The sequence below is a fragment of the Mercenaria mercenaria genome, chromosome 5 (assembly GCF_021730395.1).
Source record: "Mercenaria mercenaria strain notata chromosome 5, MADL_Memer_1, whole genome shotgun sequence".
In the NCBI taxonomy this organism is placed as follows: Eukaryota; Metazoa; Mollusca; class Bivalvia; order Venerida; family Veneridae; genus Mercenaria; species Mercenaria mercenaria.
In genome coordinates, this window is record NC_069365.1 from 26703751 (window position 1) to 26722545 (window position 18795).

General features: G+C 34.3%; 1 protein-coding gene across 2 annotated transcripts in view; it reads left to right on the plus strand.

The window, feature by feature from the left end:
* Positions 1 to 17870, plus strand: part of LOC128556942 (rho GTPase-activating protein 6-like) — a 58760-nt gene extending 40890 nt beyond the window's left edge. For both annotated transcript variants that reach the window (XM_053543006.1, XM_053543005.1), the window contains 9 exons: positions 740 to 896; positions 9472 to 9576; positions 10063 to 10277; positions 10693 to 10882; positions 11236 to 11442; positions 12613 to 12764; positions 15128 to 15307; positions 15541 to 15638; positions 15929 to 17870. In XM_053543006.1, the coding sequence (XP_053398981.1) occupies positions 740 to 896; positions 9472 to 9576; positions 10063 to 10277; positions 10693 to 10882; positions 11236 to 11442; positions 12613 to 12764; positions 15128 to 15307; positions 15541 to 15638; positions 15929 to 16658 (2034 nt within the window). In that variant the 3' untranslated portion in view covers positions 16659 to 17870. The remainder of the gene's footprint in view (positions 1 to 739; positions 897 to 9471; positions 9577 to 10062; positions 10278 to 10692; positions 10883 to 11235; positions 11443 to 12612; positions 12765 to 15127; positions 15308 to 15540; positions 15639 to 15928) is intronic.
* The last annotated feature ends 925 nt before the right edge of the window (positions 17871 to 18795 follow it).

Genomic DNA, 18795 nt, shown 5'->3' on the forward strand with positions numbered 1-18795 from the left:
TCAAGTGGTACACGCATTGTATCGCTATATCATACAGTCATTAAACGATGTTAATTATGATAAAATTCCTTTAAATTTCAACTGTTATAAAGCTGTGTCTGGTAAGTGGTCAAGTCTGTAAAATCTGACCCCCGGGCTTACACCGTCTGCATCAGATAATGTTAACACGAGTTGTCAATTTTTTGGTAACTCTTCACTAAGAAGGTGTCCGTTGCTACTCCTTCTTCCGGGTCACTTGTGCTTGTGTAAAGATGATATTAAATAAACATTTTCTTTACAACAAAGAAAGTGTTTAAGATTTCTTATCTTATATAAACACAATATGGCTGCCTTATTGTAACAGTAGTCAATAGTCGGCATTGCGTCAGGGATCAAAAGAGGCTTATGATATAGAACATATTATGATTTATTACCTAAATATTTGATAAGACGCATACAATATAGTTTTTGCATTTTTAAATATACTTAATCCTTTTCAACAAGTGCTATGAATAGAACATTAAATATGCAGTCATATATATTGTTTTTACGAAAATACATAACAAATCAATGAACATATTTTGTTACGAGAAAATTACATAAAATATGAAAAAGTTCTATGAATAGAACATTAAATATGCAGTCATATATATTGTTTTTACGAAAATACATAACAAATCAAAGAACATATTTTGTTACGAGAAAATTACATAAAATATGAAAAAGTCATATAGGATCAAGTCTATGTGTTCTTTTGCAGGGTAACTGTACATGGTGCAATGTAAGCGGACGGAGGGTTGTACTTCGGCCTGTCAGTATTCTACAGCTGTCAGAGGCAGAAAGACTTGCGCTGCAGAAAATAGTTCTTCAAAAACTCCAGTCGGAAGACCTTGGTTGCTCTGTAGTGATACCTAAAGGTTTGTTCTACTAATGCATTTTCTATATTATCTAATATTAATCTCAAAACATCGCTCCAAAATGAAACTTGTGTGATTACATTTATTGTCCGAAATAACCTTTTCAGGTGTAAGGTCATGGAATGAATGACGTCATTTTGTCCTGCCATAGCAACTGTTTCCATAGAAAACAATTTCTGCCAGCATTTATTTGATATAACAGCTAAAACGTACGCATTCCTGAAACGTTTCTCGAAAACTTACATTATTACCTAGGCAAAAACTACCGCGAACAAAGTTTTACAAGGTTCACTGGATATTTTAGAGAACTTTAAGTGACTCATCACAAAACACGGAGCGACCAACTTATTGACTTTGATTACCGGCACACTGATCTTGACCTCCGCGAATCGTTAAACATCAGTTTTTCTGGAGACTGAAATAATGCCAAGTTGTAACTGGTCACTGTATCGATCTGACACAATTCATCAGTAGCTCAAGTTTTTTTTTATTTTCCCATGAATATTATATAACATTCACATTATTGCAGCTATACATTTCCATCTTAAACTGATTTGTTCGTTAACATGTGTAAAGAGCGTCATAAAAATGCCATTCATATTCATTTCTCCGAAAGCTCACGTTTTGCAAATCTTGATTAATAATTAAATTCATAAAATACAGCGATAAACCATTTCATTGAATTATCATCTGGAGTTAGTTCCATAGATATTACGTAGCATTAGTTTCTGAAGCTAAATGAGCCGTGCCATGGGAAAACCAATATAGTGGGTTTGCGACCAGCATGGATCCAGACCAGCCTGCGCATCCGCGCAGTCTGGTCAGGCTCCATGCTGTTCGCTTTTAAAGCCTATTGGAATTGGAGAAACTGTTAGCGAACAGCATGGATCCTGACCAGACTGCGCGGATGCGAAGGCTGGTCTGGATCCATGCCGGTCGCAAACCCACTATGTTGGTTTTCCCATGGCACGGCTCAAATATTTTACAAATGGTTAGGCGTATCACAAAAACGTCGGAACTTTTTCATATTGTTTTTGCGATCACCACGGAGTTAGACATTTTGAAATTGCGACAGCCGATGATGACCATTTTGCAGATCTTTGGAAATGTCTTTTTCATATGACATGTATTTGCATGTCTTGAATTTTCGAACAGCGTTATTACGTGTTTAACTGAAAATATCAGTACAATGACAAAGGATAATGAGACATAATAGATGTAATAAACAATATTGTTTATTTTTATGACTCGTACATTTGTAACATGTTTTTGCGAGTTATTTAATTCCAATTTGCTCTGATTTTGTTCCGACTTTACGTTTCACTTATAGAATCAGTGCGTAATAATTGTCACAATTGGAGCAATTTCATCACAGTAAAAATAAAATATGAAGATAAAATGGTAATATTTCTATTTAACAGATTTTATATTGATTAGCGTGTTTCAACTTTTTTTCACACAGATTTAGAACTGTAAATAGATTTGCCAGCCATGGTAAATATTTTAAGTACAAATTTAAGATTTTTTACAGTAGTCCTGTACACGACAGAGGTATTTTGGTCGGAAAGATGATATCTTTGATGTGTGATTCTTTTCATTTTATTGTACTTTTTGCTATGTATCAACATCACATATTTCAAGATACCAACACGAAATGTTTGTTTACCATCAGAATGAGATGTTTTATTTGCGTGAAAGGATATTTAGCTCAATGCACTTCAGAATGCATTTGAATTTTTTAATCAACATTTCATCTTAAATTTCATATAGCCTCTGATTGCACATTTTTCAACAGTCGCAAGTTATAATTGGTTGTTTTTGTTATTTTTGATCTGTCTTGAAAACGGTGTTTCATAACAAAGTGACATTTATTATTAGGAACACTTGACAGCATAGCAACACTTTTTGAATATTAATACATATTCAAGTAAAAAAATCTTTACATTTTTAACCGAGTCAAATTTCCGTCATCGCTTTTGATGTATCTTCATCTTGGTTATAAAGATAAATTTCAAGATGTGACATACAAGATATATTTCGCCTTTCTGACGGTTAAAAATGATATATATTACACATAGACACTAATTTTCCCGTAATACTTTGTCAACCAGTAAAAGTTATTGACAATAGCATCATACGGTATACAATCACTTTAATACAAGTGAACTTTCAGATTGAAGTTTAATTTGCCCATATATATTCATGAGACAGGTATATCAAGCCCGTGAACTCAGATTGAACGTCGGGCATTTAATGATGTCAAATGGACAGTGTTCATGTGGTAACGTGACGAATTGATGGACAACATACATAATGCTTAAAGAAAGACTGTCGAGCATGTTCGGACATTTTGCATGTTTACACGTGCGGCAAAATTAGAAATAGCTCATTTATTATTATTTGTAGAGAGGTCACGGTAGGGAAAGGCTGCTGCCTTGTCCATCATACCAGACTGCTGTTACCCGGAAAACCTTCCTGTTTAAAAAAGCAGTAGCAGATTGGTTTCATTAAAAGGCAGTGTTCATTGTAGTAAAAAACCTGTATCAAAATAAAACAGTGTTCTACTAGTTATTGTTAGTGCCACGTTAATTTAGCCTGTAAATCTTTCTGAATGTCACAAGACATGTTTCTCTGTGACATTTATGGCAGCTAGATGAATATCATTGAGAAGAGATTATGAAGTCGGTATAGAATGGAATGTTGCTTGAACTCTGGGAGAATTCGGAGAATATAGGCTGCCTTTGTTAATATTATAAGTTTCATATTTTGTTAAAGAGGGTATGCATGCGATCTGCGAAGGAAATGCATTCGACTTGAATGAATTTGGGTGCGAAGAGCGTAAAATTATCGGATGGAATTGGATTTTAAGGTGCACAGATTTCCCTAACTCAAGTGTTGTTTAGTCTAATTAAGAGCATGAAAAATATCTTCTTGTAATAGAAGTACAACACCGTCTATCCTTTAACCTGATAAATGACAATGGCAAAAGGTAACACCATTAAACGTGCAAAAACAGCCAGGTAAACAAAATTAAAACGCTTAACATTAAAGAAAACACATTTTGCGTTTACCTTTTTATTAACCCTACTGACCCTGGGGATCGCTCCATTAACTTTACACCCACCTTTCTAATCGTTAACGACACTGACCTGTACTGTACACTCATGCGTTATATGACACTGGACATTTAACATCGCGTTGCTATGGTAACGTGTCACCATAAAATGTAGATTTATAACTTGTGACTCATTTAATTGAAGTTAAGCATGAAATCCTGCCATTACCTTTGAATTAAACTGTTGTCCATTTGTTAAAGATACTGTTAATTTTCCTGAAACATGCATTTATTCGCAACTCTGAAATCCCGCAAAAAAGTTCAGCATTAGAAATGTGTTTCTTGTGGTTTTCGTTGAGCCATGTATCAAGTTAACTTCTCATTTAGCAATAAGACTTTGATGTAGTTGTTTAACCGAAAGAGCTGGTTTGTGCCCTTGCTAAATCGAGTCAAAAGACTGTCCGGGCATTTTACTCTTCTCTGTTCCTTATTCTGCCATTTTTCTCCAGTACATGTACTTGAAAAGAGTGCTATGTAAATGTGGGCAAATAATGACAATAACAATAATTAATGAAATGTCCAAAGCAACAGGCATTAGGTAAAGATAGTCAGCGCTGCCTAAAATACATACAAAATTACCTGCAGAACAAGATGCATGCCTGTAATTAATGTTTACAATTATTCAAATTGCACACTTACCGCATCAACGGTGCATAAAATTAATGATCATGTCGGAGCAAACTGTTCTTGTCTGGAATTTATGTTATTTATTAATAAGTTATTATAATTTCATATTCCCATGGCAATGCTAATAGGCAGTTCAATCAGCAGTGGATAGCATGCTTATTTACGCTCTTCGTAAGATATATCTCTAGAAATATTTCATTTATGTGAAGCATCTAAAATCGCAGTGAAAACAAATAACTTATTGGTCATCAATCAATAACCGAACAGTTAACATGAATTAGAAATAAGGTGCGCCAATGAGCTTCTTTGACCGCGAAACCAAATGAAATAAATGATGCGTATTTACGCTATATCAATAATTTTAAGTATTTCCATGAAAGGTCGCATAAACATTCAATTCTCCATTTCAAATGTGTCCCTCTGGAGGGTAGAGGTATGCATTTAGAATGGAAGAAACGAGTAACAACCGAAGACACTTTTGTGAGAGTGTCAGATATCCCTGGAACTTTGGCTTCTCATATATTATTTAAATTTCTGGGTTTGAAAATTCTGAATTTGAATAATTTATGACCATTGGTATTTGAAGTAGCAACAGTTTAGACGGACAAACAGAAGAAATAAATATAATAAATAATTCAGCGACACATACCATTTTTAACATGGTTCAAATCTCTCTGGCGCCATAACCATTTTACGAAGATTGTTTTTGTTATTTTATAGTGTTGATGTTTCTAATTGAAAAGCAGATTGTACCGTCGGATAGTGATGTAAAACTACTAGTTTGTCTTGATTTAATACACCTGGAATTTGCATTTCTATACGTCCAATGGACAAGGCTTGTGCTGTTCAGTTAGAACAGTGAGACTACATTGAAAACCAGTAGATGCCAATCATTCAAGATGTTTGATAGTTAATCAGTATAGATAAATTGCAGAGCAGTAACTGTTAGTCAGTCCCGATTGCCCGTCCTTCATGGCGCTGTTTATGATACAGCGCCGCTACAATATCCCTAGAGCTATTGTTTCAGTTGTTTATAAATTGTTGGACGAGAGATTGTTCGCCTTGGGTGTCAATTTAGATCTCACGGATACGTAAATGGTCACTACACTCTAATATTACATATAAACATTGATTTAATTGTTGCAAATGCCGCCGGGATGTTTGATCTCATCGTTAATTCACGCCCACCAAGGTTTCAGAAACAGTAGTACAAATTACGAAGAAAGATCTTGCTATAAAATAAGGTTACTTCTCCTTACAAGTAGCTATTGAACGTTTCATACAATCAAAAATTAAACATTTTTTGGTAAAATACACATGTAATAAATGAGGAAGTAACTTAACATTCCCTGGCTATATGTTTAGCGAGATAAAAAATACCTTTCCATGCAAAAAAATTACGAAACTTTGGGCGTATGACAGTGTATAACGCAATCTGTGACATTGATAACCTTTTAACCTGACATATGTGTTTTGTTTGTCAGGGAAGAAAAAATCTTAATAAATCATTATAGATTATCTTGTCATAAACGGAGTCACTGACGTCTTAAATGGAATAAAATTCATAATAATAAATTTCAAAATAAGTTGTGATCTTTTCCTGTTGTTTCCCACTTTTCTTGTCCTTAATAGCTTTATATGACCGAAGTCCTTTTAAAACTCAAAAGTGTTTCATTCTTAATGAAAAGAGAAACGTTGACTATAATATGATATGTCAGCGAGATTCATTTATTACATTACTGTCATCATTTCTTCATTAGATATTCAATGACTCGTTCCGGGCCTGTTTTATTGAGAAATTTAACTATATGAGTTGTTTTATTAATGACATCAAAAATGTAAAAGTTATATATACCATTTGCATACTCTAAATTCAATGAATACATTAGACATGGTGTCATAGATGTCGACCATCAGTGCCCGTGTTGACAACCAGGCGCTTGCTTCATTAAGCAAGCATTTAAGTAGGGATAGTAAGGCCCGGGAGATGATGATATTATATGATTTGGAATGATATAGATCATGGTATGTCAAGCAGAAAAATGTCCATTTTTCATCTATTTTCCCACATATTATTCACATTTTATGTGAGAAAAAGTCAGATTGAAAACTGATACGCGAGTGGCCATTAAATCTACCGTGTTAAGTAACGATTTCGTAAAACCTGTCAACGCTCCATTTGTATTTTATTTTCAATTATCCCACATTGATCATGTAATATTAATGTCAAAGTAAAGTTATGTGATTTATCTGTTCAAAACTCAATTAAGAGAGGGCTTATCGGCCCAGTGGCTTTACCATTTTGACATCGAATTGAACAATTTTCGTCTGTTTTAGTTTTTTATCTATACATTCATAATAAGCGGTTCCAGGTGTGAAACATACCTTTCAAGTTATTTAAGATTATCAAGACAAACATTTCTATTAACCCAATTTCTTCTTGACATAAAACTTTTTACGTTTGTTTTATCAGATCTTGTTTTATTACAAATCAATCCTGTATGTGCGAATATGTAGAACATTTAAGAAATTAAAAACAAAGTTGTTTGTCAACCTCTTAACTGACAGATCAGCTCGATTTTTCACGTGTCATTGGTTAATTGCGCATACTGATAGATATATTTTCGATGTTTATGGGATAAGTAATGTCGAATAAATAAACTGGAATGATTCATTAAATTACAGACGTTGTCAGACATACACTCACACCACTCAGCTGCGATTTCGGATAATTTGAAACTATATACATGTAGATGCATTTCGATAACATCTCTGACTGTTCCCCAATAGCTGACATATTTTTGTTGCAATACAAAATCAGAACGTAGCATAATTTTTATCTCTGGGTTTATAACGCATAAGTGACACTTTGCTGTTGGTTATCTATGTATTTGCATGTCATAAAAACAATCGCCTATGCATTCCAAAATGTCATATTTGACTCAAAGAAGGTTTAACATCACCAAATCTCTCGTTTGTGCGAGTTTGACAAAGATAGCACGCTATACCTGCAAGGATCAGAGGCTAAATGATTGAGAACACTTAAAGACATATTCTACATTCAAAAACTTCTCTGGGACAAAACAAATATTCGCGGTATCTTGACTGGGATTTTAAGGATTAGCAGCCTGTCCTTTCGAAAATCTTTATCAAGATAAATACAGCATTAATGGGATGTTTCGATTTTTGTTGACTGAATATGAACATGCAAGTTCATCTTTGTTAATACTGCAGTTTATATATTTATAAAGTTTCCTGCAAAGAAGGCAAGAATATCCCACGTATTAACTATTTATCTGCTGTTTGAATATCCAAGTTCCTAATGACTTCCATCTTCGCTGACCGTGAAAAATATCATTCATGAGATTATTTTGGCGCCGCGTTTTTTATACCTAAGTATAATATTTACTTTATGGTGTTGAGCGCACTAATTTTAGAAGTTCAGTGGTCAGAAATATAACACTGACCGACTGGATTTGTTTTTTCAGTATAGGGCAATTTTAGGAATAACTTATTTGAGCTTCAATGTTTAAGATCAGCACTTGGTTTTTAGCTGTTATAGCCTAGTTTTTAATTGCATTTGTCTACTTTCAAAGTTGTGAGACTACCTGTTGTGTTTTTCGATTGTAACATAAGCAAATTGCAATTGGAGTTCTAGTCTCACACAAGTTCATTTATGGCAAACAAATAGCTTATGAGTTAGATATATAATATATAAAGCATTTCTTATTTCGTTTAGTTAATGCTGATGTAATATTACTGTTACACTATTTCTGCAAGTGATTGCTGTTTCGATCTAATGACTTTTGTTTCCTTTCTCAGCAATTTCACGGCAAACATAAAACACCTACACAATACTTTGCCTCATTAACTGTAAAGATAGAAAAGACTACAACAAATCTTTGTTGTTTAATAGTTACAAAATGTGAGCCGTGCCATGAGAAAACCAACATAGTGGCCTTGCGACCAGCATAGATCCAGACCAGCCTGCGCATCCGCGCAGTCTGGTCAGGATCCATGCTGTTCGCTAACAGTTTATCTAATTGTAATAGGCTTTGAAAGCGAACAGCATGGATCCTGACCAGACTGCGCGGATGAGCAGGCTGGTCTGGATCCATGTTGGTCGCAAAGCCACTATGTTGGTTTTCCCATGGCGCGGCTCAATATTATAATTATCACTTTCGAGAAAGTTACTGTGCAAAAAAAGGATAATGCATAATCCAGCTCGGTCAGATCTGAATTGTTTCATCTGACGTCCACGGAGATCATTTACATACAAGGTGTGCCAAGTCAATGTGTTTTGATAAAAGAAAGAAGATCAATGAATGGGCATAGTTTCAAAGATGTTTTGTTATCGTTATGTAATAGTACTTATGACATAATTAAGACTAACCCAGAAATTAATGAAGCCTGATAGAAAAGAATTAACGCAACTTACTGGATTAAAATACTTGAAGGAATCGAAAAACTTCTTTTTTATTCGGTCATTCATCTGTTTTAATACCTTAAGACAATTATGGGTGAGAATTAACTGATTATGTTTTTAAAGTTTCACACGTAGGTCTATTTAAGTTACATTTTGAGATATTTTGTGGTATGAATATAACGCAATGTAAATACATGGGAATGGTCATTGTACAAATAGGTCGATGGCCTTGTTCCTATTGCTAATTAAAGAAACATTTTAACCAGGTTGTGTCCGTTTTCGAACCTTTCACCATGAGTTTCCCAGTGCCCATTACACATTGGCGCTGCCGATTGAATTGGGTTCCTTTACGTCTATTTATTAATAAAAGATTTTGTTTTTGCAATGTGATTATTTTCTTTTTACAGAGCACCGAGAATCTGGTCGAAGAAAGAAACATTTGTTGTCAATAAAGCGAAGCAAGTCTGCCAATATCAGTGGCTTCATCCACGGTCTTGCCGATAGGGAAAAAGGTTTGTCTTACTCACGTCACACTTTGTAACTTGTTTTTCCTGAAAACGGTCTATGTCATATAAATTTATCAACCGTTTAAATCATAAAGCAGAACTCTCTGCTGTTTCTTTAGACTCTGTTTAAAGTTTGTGCGATCTTACGACCAGCAATATTTCTAAGTTTCAGCGAAATCGTTAGATTTGCGACAGATGTATAGTAAACTGTATATGTATTCCCGAGGCTAAATGATGGAAATTTGCCTAATTTACTTAAACATATAGCAGAAACATTTGCAGAATCTGGCAAGCAGCCGCTGGATTGCAACTCGTAGGAATGAGCTAGTCTTTTTGATATAAAGGATTCAATAAACGTTGTTTAATTGAACATTTTATGAGCAGATCTAGATTGTTCTCGAGATTCTGTGTTAGTGTAATATGTTTTGCAAACGCTACATTATTTAGATTACTTACACGTTAATGGAAGAGAAAAATACTTCTTATGTTCAGATCACCAGGCACCGGGGCTCGTGTTTGGAATACCACTACAAAAGTGTATCGCCAATGACGCAGAGCAGCGGAAACGGAACAGCGGCGCATTAAAGGAACGCAAGGGCTCTGACGTCATTTTGACGCGACAAGGGCCAAGAAAGTCAAGCAGCTCGTCACAGGGATCGTTGGAAAATATAACCCACAATGGAACCTCGTTTTCTGAGAGTCAGAAGGTTAGTTTTGCCAGGAAAAGAGTTTTTTAGAGACGTAGTTTAAATATATTGTTTTCCAGTTAAATTGTTGTTATTATTATAATGGTAACTTTCCTGTAACTTTAACGAACTGCAGCAGTAGCATATGAATGCAATTACAGTTGTGATTAACAGTACAGTATGATCCGGTATTTAATGCACAAATCAAAATTCCAGCTGCTCAATAAATCAAGAATGTGTTTATGGAATTCTTACAGTTGCTGTTAACATTACTTAGAAGAAATCTTGAAGGTGCTCCCATTTACGTACTACATCGGAATCCATGATTCTAAAAGTGTAATTTCGCATCTTTCATGCCTTACATCCAATCTCACATTAAAAAAAGATTTAGCAATATAGAATATTATATAAGCATTTTGTGTATTTTAATTTACAGAGAAATGCTAGCAGCGACTCATTGTCCGAGTCAGAAAGCACTCGGAATAATTCTAGTCTTATCGATGCTTTGGTATTATCAAACAACCGCAACGACAATCTAGGTCAGAGTTACCTTCCGTTATATGCTACCGGACCACCACAGGTCCCGCATATTGTGAGGGTCTGTTTTAAACATATAGAAACTTATGGTAAGTGGTTGGTTATCAAAGTACACTACAAAAACATTTACAGTATTTACTTTGTCACTTTATGCACTCCTGCACATTATGTTTTATCTCATGGCTTGTGTTTCAACGAAATAAAATGAGTAAAGTGTAGTTGTCCAACATAAACATTTAGTCTACAGAAAAATAAGAACAAACTCGTGCCTTACTAACATGCCCTGTGTTACAGTATTCGACAGAGTCTGGTGTCGTTAAGCAGGTAGTGAAAATTTCAAACTCCGTCTTTCAGACGAGCACAATATTCAAAACACACTAATATTCGCTACATCATTGTATTGCAATACTAGGGAGGTTTATAGATATCCTCAATTTTACAGGTTTACGGGTACTTGGAATATTTAGAGTTGGTTCTTCAAAGAAGAGAACGAAGCAGTTACGAGACGAGTTCGATACAGGACGAGATGTAAAACTTAATGAGTCACACAACCCACATGAAGTTGGGGCTGTCCTGAAAGAATACTTTAGGGATTTACCCGAACCTTTGCTAACAAGGGACCTTTATTCGCCCCTTCTCGCTGCTAGAGGTACGATCTCACCGAGTTTCAATACATTATAATCCAAATACTTCTTTATTTTTGTGTGACATCTTTTTTCATTGTGAAAATATCACACACACGTTTTACGTCACACTATTAATTGTCATTAAAGTGTTGATTGAAAATTATCGAGCATTAAGTACTAATTAATCTCACCAAGTACATTTGTCAACTTTGCACTTTATGAATGACTTAAAAGAAGAGACAGGTTTTGTTGAAGAACTTACTGTACTAGAAATGCATGACTAGGCATTGTTCAAGCTCTTCATGTGTTTAGATCGGTTTTATCTTGATATCACTGCAACGTAACGAGATACGATCTCTTCCTAAATTAGAATCAAAGCTATTTGTTAATACTCACCTTTTGATCTAATTAGTGCGAAACAATAAAACAATAGAGTTGAGCAACTTGCCAACGACATTACGTGGTAGTAATATCGGTAATTTGCCACTGATTTAAAATAATTTTGTTGTTGTTGAAAAGTCTATTCGGAGTCAACGAAGACTTCCGTTAGAACAACTAAATTTCTTGTCTGTTTTACCTTGTCATTCAGTTGTTTCTCTTCGGCATTAAAGACCCACCACGGAATAAGTGTTATACGAGTACATGACTCTTATTGAAAACAAATGAGAAAAATAAGTATTCTGGTGTCAGCTTTATAGTAACATAGAGCTATATGAGGCCAAGAAAATATATGTTATGTCTGAACATTTTATTTAAGTAATGTAGCAGTATGCACAGTACTTGATGTCTCCCGTTAAGTTTAGGTCATATTTGTTTCTAAAGTACAAAATAAATATTTATCTGTGTTTTTAAAACTAAGATACATTTAAAAGAGACTGACTGAATAAAAAAGCTAAAACGGAGTCAGAAGATAAAGTTGTGATACTCAGAAAAGTCTTCAATTATTCCACTTTCATTTCGCAATACGGCTGTATCATACCTATTTTATCAGTATGATTGTCATGAATTTTATGTGGGGAAGCAGGTCATTAGATTGTGGTGGGTCTTTAAGAGAGAATGTTTCGATACCAGATAGGTATATGAAAATTGACTTTATTTTCAAAAGTGTTTACATCTAATTTTCCTACAATTAATACACATTAGTTTATTTTTTGTCAAAAACTTGATCATGATATATTTTCATTCCTTCTTAGGGTTATATGAAATCGAGAAACAAATTGAAGTGACCCGGATGTTGATATCACTACTTCCGGTGGCGAACCGCGACACCTTGTGGGCATTACTGCAGTTTTTGTACAAGGTCGCCGAACATTCCACTGATGTATTGGATGAAAATGGCCAAACAGTAAGTATTCAGAATCTCTGAATGTAATAAATGTCTGAAACAACTGTGTAAACACAATGTGTCTGGCAACCATTACTCCTGTGAGAAGATTTATAGCCGATGATGCAAATAAGATATAAAATAATCACAGAAAGAAGAAAGACTTTGGTTGATATTTCATTAACTGTATACTAAGTATAATTTTGTCTTCAGACAAAATGTACATATTATGCTGTCTGCGAATAACATATGTTACAAAATCAATTATCGTTTCACTTTTCTTGTGCAAACGTTATGATGTAGTTTTAACTGATTACATATATATGGGATATTCGTTTGTTTCTGAGTGATAAGATCTTTCATTAAGAGAACACCAGATGCAATATTTTCACAAGTGATGCAGTTAAAAGCTTGTGTTAACAAGTGAAAGATTTGATTTTAAATTTTAAACAATCTGGTTTTGTAATATTTCATTTTCTCAGTGTTTAACCAGATTTTACATATTTTACCAATGAATATCAGTTAGCAGTATTCGAAATTTTCTAAAAAAAATATTCGATATTTTTTCACTAGAACTATTTTCACGGGGAAATACTTAGATATATTTCATTGATATATTTTAATAACCAACTGACAAAAATACTGTGTATGATAAGCACTTTCACGTTCATTATATTATCACACTGTTATGAATGCATCAAAGTAACTAAAGATTTGAAACAGCACGCGTTAATATAAAAAATCCATTAACTGGTTTGAATACAATTCAGTTGAAAAGATCTATTACAGTTAACAATCATTAAACTAAATTAAATCTAATAATCATATTTTCAAAACATTATCTGACTTTTCAAAGTTTGTATTCTAATTTAATGTGTATGAATTTAATTAAGATCTCCATTGTATATGAAATTAATGCTTCCATCTTCGGCCGATTCAAATCTTATCTAGTCATATTATAGGTTGTAGAAAAATGAGCGGAAATAAGCTACATAATGCGTTAAATTCCTTATTTAGATTATATTGCATATCTTATCATCCTGTATAAGGATATCAATCTTATATGATATTAGAGTAACGTTTGGATTTTCTCCAAGATTAAATAAAAATCGCATTATTGAATGTACAGCTACACGATACAATGATTTATATTGTTCATTTATAATGCATACTTGAAACGAAACGATGCAATCAATTTAAATAATTTTAAGACGCTTTAAAACATTCATATCTTATAGCTTCACGATTGACGGGTATCGCCCTTATCTTGTCAAGATATAAACTGATAATGTCACATTTTTTGTACAAGTGCATTCTCTTCCTTTACGTAACATAACAATTTGACTTTTAGTACTGGATTAAATTATCATACAGAGGAGTTGGCTACACAATATACATCGCTGTCTGTTTTGCTCAAACTCTTACCTTGCTAAATTTCTATAATGAACTTGTCCATCTTTCAGTTTGGACAGTACCATTAACTGTTAAAAGGGGTGCTTACCAAAAAGATTCTGGCTGAATGGCGAACAGTGCAGATTTTGATCACACTACACCGATGTGCAGGCTGATCATGATCTACACTGGTAGCAAAGGCAGAATTAATCGAGTCAAGCATAATAAAGGTTAAAAGGGACCGAGCTTACAGAATTTCCTTTTTAACACTAATTTACTGTTTTTACAATTAACATCAGTGCTTGCTCGTTCGTTCCTAAAAATAAACTTTCACGTCAACATGAATACTTCCCAATGGTTTTTAATGTCGTACATTTCTAAAATAAGAACACATATTTTTTCATACTAATAATATATTTTTGGACTTCGTTTCATCTCCAACAGTATGTTAATAGTGTCCTGTAACAAGATTTAATATGAAAGGATCATTGACCAAGCCGCCGACAGAACATTATTGCATTTTTATTGCCTTCAAATTGCCGATTAGTCATGGGACCACCTAACGTGCATCCTCGGAAATAATTACAAGTTAACTTTAAGTGGGTTCAGATTTCACTGACCTTGAAATGACCACGCGCTTAAGCTACAGTTATAATATTATGTTCTCATCAGTGTCCATGCACTTCATGTGCCCCATACATTCGGTATGGTCAGATTTTGTTTTAGTTCGTATTTGTATATCAAGTTGATTGTGAAAATGGTTTAAAGCTTATTACAACACCCAGTAAAAGTGTCACAAGAGATGTGGTCAAACCCAATTTGTTTGATTGAATCATCAAATACCTAACCAACTTGACCTCTACATTTCCTTAGATCAGCTTGCCAATGGGATTAATTGAATATGACCAGACTCTGAAAAGATACACCAGAATTGTGATGTTAAACAATTTATATTCAATATAATATCTCATTTTGTCTCCTTTCCTTTCCAGTTGCCTGGTAACAAGATGGATTCTCACAACCTCGCCACATTGTTTGGTCCAAACATCCTACACAAGGCAAAGGCCACAGAGAAAGAGTTTACCGTGGAGAGCATGGAGAGAGCAGAGGAAAGGAAGGAGGTTATAGAAGTTGTCCAGGCCATGGTTGATAAACATCAGCTACTGTTTCAGGTGAGGATCACAGTTATTTCATTATTATAGAAAAATCTATCCTTTTCTTATTCCGTATTTTTTTTTTGTAATATACATATTCAGATTTAATTTGAAACCTTGTACTGTTGGTGCATTGATCACATTTTTATTTTTATTTTACATTCACGGTGTGCAAAAGTCAACATACTTGTACTATTTATTCATATTTATGTGTAAAGGGAGGTAATCAAAGTTATTTCTGTTTGTTACAGATTCCAGCAAGTTTACATGACGAGATTCTCAAGTTGCTATTGGAAACCGATCCTGAAACTACTGAACAAATCCTGAAAAGAATATCTAGCGATAACGGGTATGTATATCATTTGAAAGAACTGATTACCCAGTTTACCATGCAAACGCGCTACAACCAGATTCATTGAACTTAAAAGTATAGCCATGAACATTTTACACGTATTCAGTAGCAGTAATAGTCCTAATAAAGGAATATGTTTTATTATACCTTAAGTTATAGAAAAGAAACAGACTAAAATACGTTCTCTTAGGCGCAACAACAAAGCGCATTAAAAGTAATCTCGATAACCATTTACGGTTTACAGCCATTTTGATTGAAATTCTAAAAGACTGTTTTGTGTATTGTAGGATCGATCCTGACCCAGACACGTCGAGCAGTCTATATGATGACAGTGACGCATCCTTGCCACACTCTCCTGTCAGTGAAAATAATTTAAATATAAAGGATTCTAGTGGACTACAGTCAACCCCGACATTGCGGGTTGCCAGAAGTGCCGAAATTCTTACGCCAGTTGCCAGGCGTAAATTCTTTTATTCTTCCCCAGAGGAAGAAAGTGTAAATCATAGACGCAAAAGCGATGTAAATAATCCCATGGAACGACCGAAGTTTCATCTCGTTATTGAAAATTCTCCCAGTCCACCGGAAGTGACTAAAACACCACTAAGTTCACGAACTACGCGCAATAAAATGTCACGTGAGAATTCTAGTCCGGATCTATCCTCGAGGCCACATTCTATTCATGGTGAACGGCCTCATTCAGAACTATATAGTACACCGAAAACATTATCCATTCCCCCACCAAACTATATGAGACTGCAAACCGCAGAGCCATGCCGGTCTAATTCTTCATTTAGTAATCCGCCTTCACGTTCAGAAAGTTTTACTGGTTCAAATTATAGCGGAAGTCGAGCTGGCTCGAGTTCACCTCGAGTGACGTCATCTATTCAGAGACCTTTGAACTTTAATCGCGGTACACCGGAAGTGGAAAATGAATGGCAGAAAAATCGGTGGCGGCAATGGGATAATATGGCATCTGAAAAACCAGTGGAAGGGTATGAACAAGAAACACTTGTGTGACGTCATAACGCTTGGAACAGATACAATGTAAATATTGAAAAAATGAGCGTACTAAAAGTGGATTTATGGTAAATGACAAAGTGAAAGACTCAGCTTTTAGTTCATTTAAGCAGCATTTTGCTTTATATAACAGGAGTAAATAAAAAAAGACAATTCTAAAATGCTGTATTAAATATAACCGTTATGTGCTACTAACTTTTAAATAATATGAGAAAATAATTATAGATGTACATATATATTTATATTTTGTATATGGCGGGTGGGTTTATCAGAATGCAATAATCATGTATGCATTTTTTTGACTTTCAAATTTTTATGCAATAATATGTTATGCAAGATGGAATCCGAAATCCAATACTATTTTACATTATTAAATGGATTTGCTTAAAGACTTAAAGGAACTAATTGTGCTATATTTTTGCTGTTAACTGCCTGTAACAGGATTACTTACAAAATGTAACGCGTCATGGGAAATGGTACTTCATTTGAAAAAAAAACAACAACATATTTGAACATTGTGTGTCAGGTCATTGAATGGTCCTCAGCTTTTAAAGTATATGTTTAACGGATTGTGTGCCTTTGTTTTAAAGCAGTCGAAAGTTGTCTTCTTAGAGTATAAAAGTTGTCAGAAAGTCAACTATATACATTCATGTTCATGCTTTTACCGTTGTCAGAGATAGAAATTGATGTAAAACAGAATTTTGCAATAAATGATTCGGACATTATTTAGCTTTATTTAAGACCATTTGACCTGAGACACACACTTTCGTTTTCGGCCTCAAACATAATGCTAAGTGCTTATAATTTCTTTTGCTATTGTGAAATGCTATATCGTTAGTTGTATCTTCAATTAGGGCAATCTTATATTAGTTTGTTTCACATTCCTGTTCAAATACATCAGAATAATTTGCAACTGTAACTGGCAGTTAGTGATGTATGCATTTCCTGCACGGGAAATCGTTATTTTTGTTTGACTATATCAGTTTTGTTTTATTCAGTATTAGGAAGTTAACACGCTATATACCTCAGTTGAAATGATAGGGCTTTTTTGCCAATTTCAGTAAATTGTTTTCTGACATGGTTTAAACTTTGTAAGCCAGTGAGCACGTATTTCTGCTGCAGGGGTAGGAATGTCTTATTTACACTCAGTTTAGTGCTATTTTTATGTACTTTTCAATGACGTTTCCTTCGTGTAAGGGGTACAAGCAAAGGGGTCCGGCACATGAGTGGATTAAGTTTAATGACTGAATTTTGAATCCTAGAGTCATAAATTATGAAAAAAATAATACTAAATATAACTACTCATGACAAGGGTTTTTACCCCGCAAAGCTATGTTTTCAACTACTTCTTTACATGGCCAGGAAATAAAATATATCAGCTATTTTCCATTCAAACATTGCATTCAGTTATTCAAATGAATCAACTTTTAAAATTACTCAACACATTTTCATATTAATATCTTTTTTCGACAATTCGACATCATACCGAACAATACACAAGCGAATGCGAAGTCTAAACAAATCCGTCGTACAACTATACAAGCTATACGCAGTCATGTAAAGACAACATTCTAGACCTTTCGCGGACAAAGAACCATTGCAATACAAATGGTGATATAAAACAATAATCTAACCAGCAAAATTGAATTCCTGTAAAGCCAAGGTTGTCTCCAACACCTATTATTTTTATTTGATCAAAGTAGCTGTCAAAATTACAAATCACGCGACCTGGAAAACCCGTTATTACAATTAGTCGCGATTGGTCAGTGTAAAAATAGTGAGCCAATCAGAGCGCGTATGTGCAAACATATGACGTACGAAGCAAAATGGTAGCGGTTAGATATTTTAGAAGAAGAAATGTTTGAAACAAGGTTATGGCCGATGTTGGTGACTATGTAAATATACAACTATTGGCGGTTAGTTTGTAGGTTTAGTTTTAAAACTCATATTGCAATGGTTGGATTTTGTTCGCGAATGGTCCAGAACGTTGATTTTACTGACTGCTATATCTTTATTCGTGTTACGCGATGTTGTTAGACTTCGGATTCGCTCTGTGTATGTTTCGGTATGATGTCGAATTGTCGAAAACAGATAATTATATGAAAATATGTTGAGGTAATTTTAAAAATTGATTCAC